Source organism: Colossoma macropomum, unplaced genomic scaffold (assembly GCF_904425465.1).
Source record: "Colossoma macropomum unplaced genomic scaffold, Colossoma_macropomum, whole genome shotgun sequence".
In the NCBI taxonomy this organism is placed as follows: Eukaryota; Metazoa; Chordata; class Actinopteri; order Characiformes; family Serrasalmidae; genus Colossoma; species Colossoma macropomum.
This window is the reverse complement of record NW_023494794.1, coordinates 20,586,637-20,600,242: the sequence shown is the minus strand read 5'-3', so window position 1 is coordinate 20,600,242 and position 13,606 is coordinate 20,586,637. Positions and strand designations below refer to the sequence as shown.

General features: G+C 38.4%; 2 protein-coding genes across 4 annotated transcripts in view; one reads left to right on the top strand and one right to left on the bottom strand.

The window, feature by feature from the left end:
• Positions 1 to 2,507: 2,507 nt before the first annotated feature.
• Positions 2,508 to 5,836, bottom strand: pigw (phosphatidylinositol glycan anchor biosynthesis, class W). 2 transcript variants are annotated; one of them, XM_036580534.1, is made up of 2 exons: positions 4,325 to 4,483; positions 2,508 to 4,128 (listed from the first exon to the last, which is right to left on the bottom strand). In XM_036580534.1, exon 2 carries the CDS (start codon positions 4,123 to 4,125, stop codon positions 2,647 to 2,649), a length of 1,479 nt encoding a protein of 492 aa, XP_036436427.1. In that variant the 5' UTR covers positions 4,126 to 4,128; positions 4,325 to 4,483; the 3' UTR covers positions 2,508 to 2,646. The 2 variants fall into 2 exon arrangements, with proteins under 2 accessions (XP_036436427.1, XP_036436425.1); XM_036580532.1 differs by lacking the exon at positions 4,325 to 4,483 and adding an exon at positions 5,572 to 5,836 and having other exon boundaries at positions 2,510 to 4,128.
• Positions 5,837 to 5,895: 59 nt separating this feature from the next.
• Positions 5,896 to 13,606, top strand: part of LOC118814770 (unconventional myosin-XIX) — a 29,855-nt gene continuing 22,144 nt past the window's right edge. For both annotated transcript variants that reach the window (XM_036580529.1, XM_036580530.1), the window contains exon 1: positions 5,896 to 6,180. In XM_036580529.1, coding sequence (XP_036436422.1) covers positions 6,055 to 6,180 — 126 coding nt within the window. In that variant the 5' untranslated portion in view covers positions 5,896 to 6,054. The remainder of the gene's footprint in view (positions 6,181 to 13,606) is intronic.

The window sequence follows — 13,606 nt, the reverse complement described above, 5'->3', positions numbered from 1 at the left end:
ACCCCCATGGACCCTCACAGAGCAGGTACTATTTGGGTGGTGGATCATTTTCAGCTCTGCAGTAACACTGATGTGGTGGTGGTGTGTTAGTGTGTGTTGCGCTGGTCTGAGTGGATCAGGCACAGCAGTGCTGCTGGAGTATAGTAAGTGGAGCTGATAAAATGGACAATGAGTGTAGAAACAAAGAGGTGGTTAATGTTATGCCTGATCGGTATATATGTATATATATATATATATATATATATATATATATATACATACAAAGTTTTCTCTTTATATGTTGAGTGAGCAATGAAGTCGGTCTCGCAGCATATATATATATATATATATATATATATATATATATATATATATATATATGTGTAGATAGATAGATAGATAGATAAATATATGATATTCTAAGCAAAAATAAGTTAACACATATCTACCGAGAGCACACTCTGCACAATTACTGTCTTGTGCAAAATATATGTAATATATATTATGGCAGATAAATGTATAAAATAATTTTAATATACTATTCCTGTACCATTTAAAGTGGAACGGGAAAAATTGAATAACTTCAAATTCGAATACTTCACAATACAACTTCACAATACAAGTTTATATAATTACAAATGATCAGTAGTAAAATAAGTAAACCTGAAATAAATAACTTAATAAATAATACACAGAACAATAAACAGAAACATATGTATGAGTTATAATGAAAGGAATACACATGATATGCTTCCATTTCAAAACTTACAATCACATCGGAGGGCAGATTACAAAACTTCCCAAAAATAGATAATTACAGTATATTAATTATTCTTAAATAATGTTTTGATGTTGACAGAATACTTAAAATATTGAAGATGGTGTTTAAAAGTACTTATCTTTGTTGTCTTGTTTACAGTATTTAAATCTGCATTCTATAAGTTGTAGTATAAGTGATTCCAAACTTTTGAACAGGACATACAGTATACACTCTATGTATGCCTAAAAGCATGTCCCCCGTTGCTGCAGTAACAGCCTCTACTCTTCTGGGAAGGCTTTACACTAGATGTTGGAACATTGCTGTGAGGGTTTGATTGCATTCAGCCACTAGAGCGTTAGTGAGGTCAAGTACTGATGGTGGATGATCAGTTCTGGGTCACTCCAGCTCATCCTAAAGGTATTGGATGGAGCTCCATCACTCCAGAGAATGCAGTTCCACTGCTCCACAGTTCAGTGCTGGGGCTTTATACCCCTCTGCTTGGCATTGGGCCTGGTGATCATAGGCTCATGTGTGGCTACTCCAGAGCATCCTGTTCTACTAGCAGTGCTATTCTATGGAGATTATACAAGCTGTGTGTGCACAATCGAATGAATTCTGTTTTACCTGTATTAAATTGAAAACATACAAAAACATATTTGATGTCTTACTTTATAAACCTTTTTTTTTGTTGTTTTTTGCTTTTGTAAACACACACTCGTTCCAAATTTACTGCCTGCAACACGTTCCAAAAAAAGTTAGAAAAGAAGCATGTCTACCACTGTGTTATATCACCTTTCCATTTAACAACACTTAATCATGTTTGGAGACAGAAGACACAAACTGATCCAGTTTTGAAAGCAGAATTTTTTGCCATCCTTCAGTTATGCACCATAGAGGGTGAGGTATTTTCTGAACATTTAACATCGTTCCTAGGCTTAAATTTCTCCTGTCTAAACTTTTTTGGAACATGTTTCAGGCATTAATTTCAGTATGAGTGCATATTTACAAAAACAATAAAGTCGATTTATAAAACATTAATTATCCTGTCTTGGGACGGCTTTCATTTAAATACAAGTCAAAGTGGATTGACAAATCACTGTTTTTATTTGTATTTGCATTTCACATAATGTCCCAACATTTTCTTTTTCTTTTTTTTTTTGAGACCTTCTGGATATGTCGTCTATGCACTCCTGGTGAAATTTTGCTAGGCCGGCCACTACTGGGAAGATTCACCACTATTCCAAGTTCTCCATTTGTGGATAATGGTTCTCACTGTGGTTCGTTGGAGCCTTAGCAATGGCTTTGTAACCCTTTCCAGACTGATAGATTTCAATGACTTTGTGTCACATCTGTATTTGAATCTCTTTAGAACGTAGCAACATGCTGCTTTTTGGGACCTTCACATTGGTGAAATTGAACCCAGTTGTCAATTGAATTTGGTGTACTGGTTGATTTAGTAGCTGGGGGGCAATTACTTTTCCACACAGGGCCATTTTTCTTTCAATAAATGAAATCATCATTTGAAAGCAGCATTTTGGGTTGTCTTCGTCAAATATTAAACAAAGTTTGATGATCTGAAACATTCAAGTGTGACAAATATGTAAAAATAGAAAAACTGGGAAGGGGCAAATATTTTTTCACAGCACTATGTCAACTATGCTCTCAACAAAAAGGCAGTGAACAGGACAGTAAAAGACTATCTTCTGTAAATAGTAATGTTTGTTTAAGGCCTCACAGCCATTAAAAACAGGCATTTGTTCATTGAATTCACTTTAAATGAAGTCTTTTATTTAATGTTACACGTTCATCGTTACACAACAGCCTGGTCATAGTTATTCAAGTCATGACGTATTTGTCACATTAGCATCATCAGTTATTGTAAACTGATTACAACAATGCAAAAAACATTACCAAAACTTAATTGTAATATTCTTGATATGTAAAATGAATATAGCCAAGCTGTTTGCGAACATGTACAACAACAAAACGCAGACAGCAAAGAAATTGTTGCTTTTCAACGTGTCTACAAGTATGTTGGTTAAACCAGTCATCAGATTTGCCAGTAGGAAAAACAATAATTGGTTCCTGTTCACGGATTGAACGAGGCACAACGTATCCATTTTTTTCCTTAGCTTTCCCTCTGTTTGTGAACTCCCAGATGGATTCCAAGATGTTGACACAAGAGAGAAATTTGACACCACTTTTGCAAAAAGCAGTGCAATATCACCGATACTCAAGCAGGACAGAAAAAACAAAGACTGGGCCACAGTCCATATACAGAATGACAAGTTGGCCATCCGACGTGAAACTGGCTCTATGTATGTCTGGCACACATGTAAAATGAGCCAGAGTCCAAAGCTCCCCAACAGAAGGTTCCGGACCACCCGTATCCAGTCTTTGACCAAAGTTCTTGTCCGCATTAGATAGAGGCCTACTTGAACTCCGGCCATGTAGATGGCGATATAACCCACCACGGAGAATATTCCCTCTCTGTTGGCTTCTAGAAAGCTGTTCCGCTCACCATTCTGGGTGATAAAAGATTTCAAATCTGTTGTCTCCAACACAACTTGGTAAACCCCACTTATCAGCAAAGCCACGAGCCAGGAGCTGTTGATTGGAAATATAATGAGAAGAGCAGACGCCACCACTCTCACTATGGCTAGAGTGAAGAAAAAGTTCCAGTGGACCCCATACTCCGTCACATGCTCATGATAGCCCGTCGACTTCACGCTTGCTAGCCTTACCAAGCCGAGGAGGATCAGGGGCCACACTGAGAGAAGCTGTTTAACCAAATGGCTGAATTTGGAGCCCTGAATCTTCTTTCCTCTAGCTTCTGGACAAACCAGAGCATTGGCCATAACATAGGCCCCCACGCCAAAGTCCATGACCCCTGTCCCATAGGTCTCCGTTTTTGCGTAACGTCTTGGAAACACACTGAAGTCGACGGCCAAGATGCTGATGGCCGTTTTCACGTTGACCAGCACACGGAATGCAGTCACGAAGGGAACAAGGTTGGACTCCACATGGCTGTGCACAAAGCTGTCCAACGAACTGAGGATGGACCCATGAGAGGAAGTTTTTTTGTTCCTATACAAGAGGAACAGAACAAAAAGGTCAGCCACAGCCAGACCTATAATGACCCAGTGAAGAATGTCGCTGAGAACAGTACATGACAGAACCAGGGGCATTATCAGCATGGTGAAATCCAAGAGAAGATGGGCACCCTTGGCAAGTGGCAGAACACCTCTACAGAGGTGAAACACTACCAGGAACAGCCCTCTGCTGAGAAGACAGAGAGGTGCAAGGAAGGATCCCAGAGACACTTCAACCACAGTCGTGCCATTGAGGTTGCTGACAAACGCAACCTTCACTTCTGCCTCGGCCATTGCCTGTTGAAAAATGGGAGTGACATGAAAGAGGATGATTAAAGGCGTATAATAATGTGCACAGCGATTTGACATTCAGTGTAGGGCTGAACGATTTGGGAAAAATATCTATGTCAATTGAATTCCAGGCCAGTTATTTTGGCCAAGTAGACCAGAACATCCACTTTTTCTGGCTTGAGACTTTAGCACTTGAACATGCCAGACTGCAGTTAGTTGCGTTTGTGATGTCACAGCATACAGTTGTTTGGTTGCTTCTGATCCCTAGAACACATTTACAGGCAAATTACAAGCTCTGATATTAGGCTAATGTTCCCCAATTAAGAAAACATTGTTAATAAAAAAATAATTAAAATTGTAGCTCTTGTGATTTGAAAATTGCACTCTTTTAAATTGATAAAACTTGTAACACTTTCCAACAATTCTGGTCCTGATAATGCATTAGCAGCTAGCAGGGAAATAGAAACAAATGAAATTACAACAGCCCACCCTCATATATCCCAAAAAGGTGTGTATTTTTTTTTTTTAAAAAAAGGGCCTCTAACCTTCAATATATATCATCAGAAGATGCTAACTAACTTTCTTCAGCACTGTGGGATCTGAGTAGGCATGTTTACAACAGATGCAGCGATGGTTACATTTTCATTTTGGCTGAAGTGCCTCTTTAAAGGCACTAAATAATTAAATGGTTGAGATGCAAACAAAGCCATTCAGAGTGGTTTGATGTGATATGCTCTGTACTAGAGAAACTTGCAGAGTCAGAATTGCTCACAGGGGTGGTAATAGGAACCGGACATCTGAAGAGTTAAATGTCCCTGAAAGCTCCCTCATAGAAGGTTAATAAATAAAGTGGTTAGATACATGCTACCTCATGTCTTACACGTTGTGTTATGATAGATCTGTGATAAAGTTTTGGCTTAAAATGTATTCATTTGTTTTAAGCCATTCATGGCGGAGGGGTACCTGCAGGGTGTTGTTAGGCAAAATAGTCCCCAAAGAAAACTACAATTAACATTACATTTAAACTCAGAAGACATGGTGGTTTTGGATAATAAGTATAATGGCTATATTTGCGTTGTAGACACAGCGACCCCTGGTTCCCATCACCGCCACTGTAGAGATGGGAGTGTGTACCTTTCTCTGCATTGAACCATTTCGCACCAAACCATTCCAAACGATTCTGTTTACATCTCAGGGACTTTACGCAATGCCAAAACGAGGTATAACCACAGGGTGAACCCCAAATGGCTCTCTATTCCCTCTCTAGTGCCCTAGCAAGCTACATAGGCTGTGAAACACCGCCTTCTACACTCGAATAGGGCACTAAAATTCCAACGGTTGGCGATTCGGGATTTGTCCACTGACTCTATTAGCAACACAGATCATTTGAAAAATAACACAGGTCGGCAGCTTAAACCTAAAATGGAACCGAGAAGACATTTAACCTACCTTCACACTTCTGATGTATGGAGAAAAATTGTGAGTGAGCTAATATTTCATTTTGCCGGCAGGTTTCGTCAGCCGCCTAGCAACGGCCGCCGAGCTAGCCTGTGAAGGCAAACCGACGAAAGAGCCCGAATGAAAGAGATATAAGGTGGTATACTCTGAAACAGGCGTGTTACTTTGTGACCTCTTGCTCCTCGCTTAAAAATATTTGAGTGAATCTGAAGTTTTCTTTTCCGTGTGTGGACTCGTTTCCCCGTCTCTGTGGACGTTTGTGTGTACTACGTCACCGCGGGGGGCGTGTCCGAGAGTGACGTTGCTCGGTTTTGGAGCAGCCGGAGCGGTTAGTGAGCGAGCTCAGCTCTTCGCTCGGGAGTTTAACTGACAGAGGAGTGAGAAAAGACCGACGTTTTTTCCTCTCTAATGGCGGGGTCTTGGGATTAGAAAGAGTTTGAAACGGTCTGTCCCGAAAGCCGGGTTCTCGCCGTCATGGCAAACGTCAAGCAGAAACTTCTGTTTAGGAATAAACCCGCTGTGTCCGCTGACAGTGTGGACGGGACCGTTGCCAGATCCATGAATTTTGAAAAGGCTGGCCGGGCACCACGTCACGGAAAGGTATGCTAAACGTTAGCTGCCCCGTGGAGATGCACGACTTTTGTTATCTAATTATTTTCAGATATATTTTAAGTTTCCTCCGTTCAGATTTGACCGCATGTCATAATTTTCTCCTAATGATGCTGTGAAGCAACTGGTGTGAGTGGAAAAGCTAAACAACTGAACAGAAAATGTGTCATGAATGTGTCTTTATGGACAGACATGGTTTTTTCTGTACTTAATAACTTCAGTTAGGCAGTGTTTTGGTCTCTGTGACATTTTTGTGACGGTTTTATATGAATTGGCTATATTAAACTTTAATATGATGAGTTTTTTAGCATCAGATGATATATAAGATAGCTTATATAAGTTTAAAGGGAAAATTCGCCGAATTTTCAAAAATTCGCCGAATTTTCAAAAATTCGTACATAATTATTTAGTTAAAATGTAAACAAAGTCATTCAGAGTGGTTTGGTGTGAAATGCTCTGTTGTAGAAAAACATATCGAGGCAGAATTGTTCACAGTGTTGGTTATAGGAACCAGACTTCTGAGGAGTTTAAAAGCTCCCTCACATAAAGCGAATACATTTATATGGTTAAGAATATGGTGCCTGCTGTCTGAGACATTGTTTTACTAAAGGTTTAAGGTAAGGATTTGGCCTAAAACATATTTTTAAAAGCCATTCATGGCGGAGGGGTATACATAGGGCGTAGTGAGGCATAATAGTCCCCAAATACTATTTTATCATGATCATCATCACATATAAAATCAGAAGACACGTGTAAGTTTACTGGTGGTTTTGGATCGTAAACGGTTCCTATCACCACCACTGTGAAGAAATCTAAGTTGGCAAGTTTCTCTACAATGAATCATTTCACACCAGACCACTCTTAATGAGTTTACATTTCAGACTATTTGAATTATATAGAAATTTTGAAAAATTTGGTGGAAGTCCCCTTTACTACAGCCTACTATGTACTGCTACTCTGCACCAAAAGGATGTCTTACAAACCTGACATGGGTTGTTTTGGTTGAACTGTGTTCCACTTTCGTCTCTTAAAAATGACACTAAAGGGAACTTTACACAATGTTGACCAGACAAAAATTAGATTTCCAGAAAGGAAAACTATTTATTTACTTTTTATTGATTTTAGGCTGTTCTTTCAGATGAAGCCCAGAGCATCCAGCAATTGATATGCAGAGCACATCGAATTACAAAACTAAAAATGACTTAACAACAGGGACACCTCAGTTTTTGGCCAATATATGATGGATATAGTGGTCATTATCTATCAAATATATCATTAAAAATATTACTGACACTGAAAAGTAATATCATGGTTTCTTAATATCACAGTGTACTGATGTAGACAGTATATAGTATGCTTTCCTGGTTCTACACGCCTGTGTGAAACACCGTTGTTGTCATTCCTGTCCTGCACATGGCGAGGTGGTGCCTGGATTAAGCAGCTGTCAGTCTAATCTCACTGTGCTCACGTTGCCTGCATTCACATTTCGGTCTAGACTTGGATTATTGAGTCCAAGTGCCATCCTGTAATGTGAGAAGCATCCACCTAAACATGCTTTACATTGAGGCTAATGCGCAATGTGGTGCCAAGTCCAACTAAATGTGTGTGTCCTCTTTTTATTTATAGGACAGAGATCATTTATTAAGAAGGGCCATCTTATTTTATTTACTTTTTGTCATTTTATACTATGAACCACCATACCCTAAAGCTGTGGTTCTTTAAACAAATCAGTCAAGTGAAGTTTTGCTTGAATCCCCAAATCCAATAAAGAGTTCTGGAACATCTGAATGAGAGAGATTAAAATAAGTTGTTGTTCTGAGTGCATAATTGAATTAACCTAAAACTCAGATCCCGCTGAAAATCACTCTGGCTCCAGTGTCTTGTTCAATAGAGATGAATTTGTCTGCTTACTCTATTCATAGCTCTGGTGGTAAAGTGGCTTGAGCTTCTGGAGCATTTGATTCCATTCCATAACCCAGAGCCTATTAGTCATGTTCTACTGAAACTTTTTTTTTTTACTGCTTTTTCTTACTCAGAATAGAAACAATTTGCTGAGATAAAATCTCAGGACAGACAATGTGATAAAAATAAATGCAAATAGATAATTACAGTATATTATTTATTGTTCTATAATGTCTCTGTTCACAGATATTGAACAAAACATCTAAAATATCTTTTAGTGAATATTTTGTAATGTTTCCGTCACATTGCTTTGAATTTAGTATGTTATTTGATTTGCAGCTGTTGATGTTTTGCAGTATTCTGTAACTCAGCATTGCATCAGTTTGACAGAATTCATGATTTTTACACGCTTTTTTTTGTATTCAGTATTATCAGTGTTCTCTCACTATGATACTCAGCATGTATGACGTAAATACGTCATACCACTATTGGGAAGCCCCGCCTATATGGTGATTGAGGGAATACACCAGTGTAGAGTGCTAATACATATAGATCTATAGTGATATTTGGCTTCCTAACAGAACAATTCAAACAGCCTGCCTCCAAAAATCCACCCCAAAGCATAGTTTTCCAATAGTTCATCCCTCCTTCAGAATACATCATGAGAAGGGGGTTTTCCCGGTCTTTAAACTAGAAAACATAACGTTAGAGACAAATGTAGCGATGTTTACATTTTCCACTTTGGCTGGAGTGTCTCTTTAACATGGCAAACGATTCCAAACTGTTCAGTTGTAATGTATATTTTGAATAGCATCTGGTTTCATGTCCCTCAGCTTCGGAAGTACTTCATGTGCACAGCTGATGAAGGAGCCTGTCCGTCATATTCTGTCTCTTAAAAATAATCGGTACATTACTCAATTAATCATTTAATTAATGGTGACAGCTCTGCCGAAACACAAACATTCAGTGATCTTGCTAGGTAACGCTGCTTCTTTCTTCCGCATGATTTAGTGCTTTACTCAGAGGGTGTGTGCGTTTTGTTGTGCCTATGGATTATGCAGGCATTCGTTCTTCAGACTTAGTATATAATTAGCCTAGTCTCCAGCATGTGTAGCCCTGCTCTGCTCTAGGCTTTCCTCACAGCAAGGCTACAGGCTGTTATTACAGAACGAGATCACTGAGATTTCCTCCTCCTCCTTCTCCTCTTTCATTTCTCACATATATTTCTCACACTTTGAATGACTTGCTTTAAGGCTATTATGATAGATTACTAATACAAAGTCTTTACAGGTCTTTGTGGATTGTGGAGATTATGTTTGGGTGCGTATTCTGAACCTTAATATTCTTTTGGTATGTTATTTGGAGTTACGTGGAGGTGGGCAGCGCCAATTTTCAGAGCCTGGCATAGTCTTAAGATAATACCGTGGGATAAATCACAGTGATTGAGACTTTAGATTAAGGAGGAATTCCACTGATTTTTCACAAATTTGGCATAATTACACAGTTAAGATGTAAATGCATTCGTTCAGAGTGCTTTAGTGTGAAATGCTCCGCTCCAGAGAAACGTCCTGAGTCAGAATTGTTCACAGTGTTGGTGATAATGTCCAAAGTGTTCAAGTCTCTAAAAGCTCCCTCAGGTTTTATAAAGTACCAAAAATGAATACTTTTAAACATATATATATTTATATATTTAAATGGATGGATACTGTGATGGATACTGTATTTGGACTTGATTTGTCTTTAACAAATAGAACCAACTGTAAACATTAAAATTGCCTTACTTATCCAATAGGGTACTCAAAGAACTAAAACCCATATTTTAGGTGCCTCAAATAACCTTCCCATGTAGGCTAATGGGAGGACCCCTCCCATGACCGGAGGGACCCATGACAGTCTACAAGCTCTTACAGTTACCTCACTGGGTTCCATTGATCACCACTCTTCAGTTCTAGGTTCCTGGTGGAACTCTCTTCTTTTGAGTGAGCCTCAATCAGTTTTGGGGGTTCTTTGAAGAATGTATAGGCCTAATCCTGGACTTTTTGGAGTTCTTCAAAGTCCTCCTGTGCTCTCCTTAAGTAACCAAAAGGCATGCTGAGTTTGGTCAGTAGGAGGCCTCAAACCCCAAAACAAACTGAAGTTCCTTGAATAACCTAGAGTTTAAGAGTTAGCTGTTATATCCATGCTGGATAAAACAGCTCCTCAAGGAAATTTGTAAATTGTCATAGATTCCTCGCTGCTCTTAAAAAGTACCATAAGGGTTCCACCAGTATGGCAAGCTGAGGAAAAAAAGGTGTCTTAAGTGTCTTTTTATTATTTACAGTGAATAAAAGTGGCTGGGTAAAATATACATTTCTTAAATTCTGAATCACATTCAATGATTCCTATGCCCATAAAGTAAGGATGACATAGTACAATACCATTAAAATGTCATCCCTTCTTTCAGATGTGTAGATGATAGAAAAATGTGATGATAGAAAAATAGTTTCATAGCCTGGTAAATAGGCCTGTCACAGTTATTGCATGGGCCTCACAATAACAACATGGCAGTAGTTTATGAATGGTGTGAACACAGTTTTGAGGTCCATTATGTGATTTACCTTTTCCCACATCCGTTAATTCATTTAATGAATTGTAAACTTTCACACTTGATACATTATTATCTGCTTGTGCAAAATGATATACTGTTAAGTTATATTGGCTTGCAGTATATCATCACTTTAGGGAAAAAAGCTATCTCATCTCCAAAATTGTAACTTTAGAGGAGAAGGAATAAACGTTCTTGGAACTGGGTTAGTTAATGTAACAAGATTTTTTTTTTTGAACCATTTCTATTGGTCCATTCTTTGTGAAATTTAAGCACAAGGCAAAGTAATTGTAGTTTTCAAATTATGTTAAAAGTTAAAAATGACAAAAATGGAGATACAAAATGGAGATACGACAGTGACAATTATGGACTGCATTTATATTGATCTCTTCTTACTTATATGACTTTTATATACTTTATAATTCTTACAACAGAGTAATGACTATGGTTAATAGTAATATGGTTGAATAGTGTGTGTGGTCACTTCAGATGAAGATCCCTTAAAAGCACAGTATACCCATCTATTGAGACACTGACAACAAATGCGTGTGTGCTTAAGCCTCTTATGAGCATCAGCCGAGTGATAAGGTCCCCCCGCTGCGCTGAAATTGTTACCGCCTACTCATGCAAAGCATGCTTACTCGCCTGGAGTATTATGTAACAAATGTTTCCAGGCCCATGTGGCTTTCTGGTGAAACAGCTGGCGTTGTTTTTGTGTTTTGGAGTGTTAATTGTGTTGTGCTGTATTTTGTGTTTTTAACCACACCTCGTTAAGAAATTGCCAAAAGCAGAAGAGGCCATAAGAGGCCCTAGTCTTGGCCGTGCTGAGACTTGTTCTTTGAAAGCAGATGAATGAACAGCATTGTAGAGATTCCAAACGCTCTTTGTGGCTCAAAGGTATAAAGGAGCTCCAGAATTATGAAATAATACCTCAGGCTCTGTGTACTTTGTAATGAACCAATTAACTGAGAAACCTGCCAAACAAAGTGCAAGGATGGCAGTGTCAGATTGAAGGAGGCCACACCTTTCCTACCTTTGTTGAAGAGATGAGAATCACTGCTGTGTTGCATAGTAAGCCATACACTGTTATTATAAAGGTTCTGTGCAGGTACATTTTTCGTTCTTCAAGGTACAAACAATGTAAATGTTTCCTCAAGGGTACAACAGTGGTTTTAAGGTCCAATTGTGAACCTTAAATTAGTTTTTCCAGGTGAAAAGTACGTATTTGTACCTTTTCATGACCTAATGTTTAAAACAGAACAATAAAATAAAAGGCCTGGAGACGAGACGGGGTGTATGGAGTCAATACAACTTAGAAAATATAATTTCAGTGGATTATGGTATAATTATGTTCCCTGACTAAAGGTACTGAGATGTACACTTGAGGGTCCCACCCCAGTGACAAGAGGGGACAGTTTCGTACCTTTATTTCTGAGAGTGTATAAACACTGTTTTGATACTAAGCGCTTCCACTTTGCATCTAAATGTCTATAGATATACGCTCATCCAGTGTTTCCTCAGAAATCGAAGGTATTATTAGAGAGTGTATCCTCCTCTTTACTGCAGTAACAGCATCTGCTCTTCTGGGAAGGCTTTACACTAGATGCTAGAACATTGCTGTGAGGATTTGTTTGTATTCAGCCACAAGAGAATTACTAAGGTCAGGTACTGATGTTGGATGATTAGTTCTGAATCATTCAGGCTCATCCTAAAAGCTCCATCACTCCAGTTCCACTGCTTTACAGTCTAATGCTGGGGTGCTTTATACCCCTCTAGCTGATGCTTAGCTTTGGGCATTGTGAACTTATAATGGGACCTTAGTGTCTCTTCCTATTGGCAGTGGTTTTTATGGAGATAATATAAGCTGTGGGCACAACTAAACACCTGTTCAATGGGTATGTCTTAAAGTAGCTGAGTTAGTAGCACAAATTAGAGGGGGCATCGGGTCATTTCTAAATGTATAGTGCATTTCATCTCATGGACTGTAACCCTTCTCCTTCCATGTCTTCACGCTGCATTAGTGAGCAGTAAGAAAAATGCCTGCTTGCATGTGACATAGGCTACATCTCAAATTCCAGCTATGTCAGTGCATATGGACCTTGACTGTCTCTCCGCTCTGTTGGATCATTTAGATGACCAAAGGGCAGCACCGTTAGATTATAGACAGTTATCATTGAAAGGGAAAGAAGGACGAATAGAGTAAAATTGGGAGTTGAATAACTCTGAAAATGATGTGTCAGTACTGAAATGTTTCAGGGTAATTGAAAAAGGTGTGTGTAGTTTAGAATCTAAAAAAGAAGAAATTGTTCATTATCTTATCGTTTTTAAGTAGATTTTTGAGGAGCCTATGGTACAGTGTACATTTTAGGACATGGCAAGAAAATAATGTGGGGTTTTAGATATGAGACATAATATCTTTGGGTCTTGGGGAAAAAAACACTTTCATGCCTCAGCTTTTGTACAGCTTGACATCATGCAAATGCTAAAGCTCATGTGACATTTGCAATTCTGTTCTTTCTTATTACATTAACTACCACAGCTTTCACTAAACAACGTTATTATTTTTTGTTTTTGTGTCTGTGTAAGAGTTAGGACTGTCTCAGTTAGTTGAGGGAAAATTGTGTAAAATCTTTTTTAAAGATTTTTTTAAAAGATTATTTTCCACACAGTTACCTGAAAAAGTAGATTCTGTCAAATCATATGTGCTTAAAACACAAAGACAAATCTCTAAATCATGGTCAGGTATGGATCATAAACAAATGTTGAACCTTCTGGATTTTCATTTTATCTGTAGCAGTATTTTATATATTTTCTTGCTGGGATATTTGAAGACTGTTGTTTTACAAATGCAGATATTTGAATAGCAAAAATGGTTAAAGTTGATCCCTTGTATTTATGGAAATGCTTTCTGTCCATAATGTTAAGTAATAA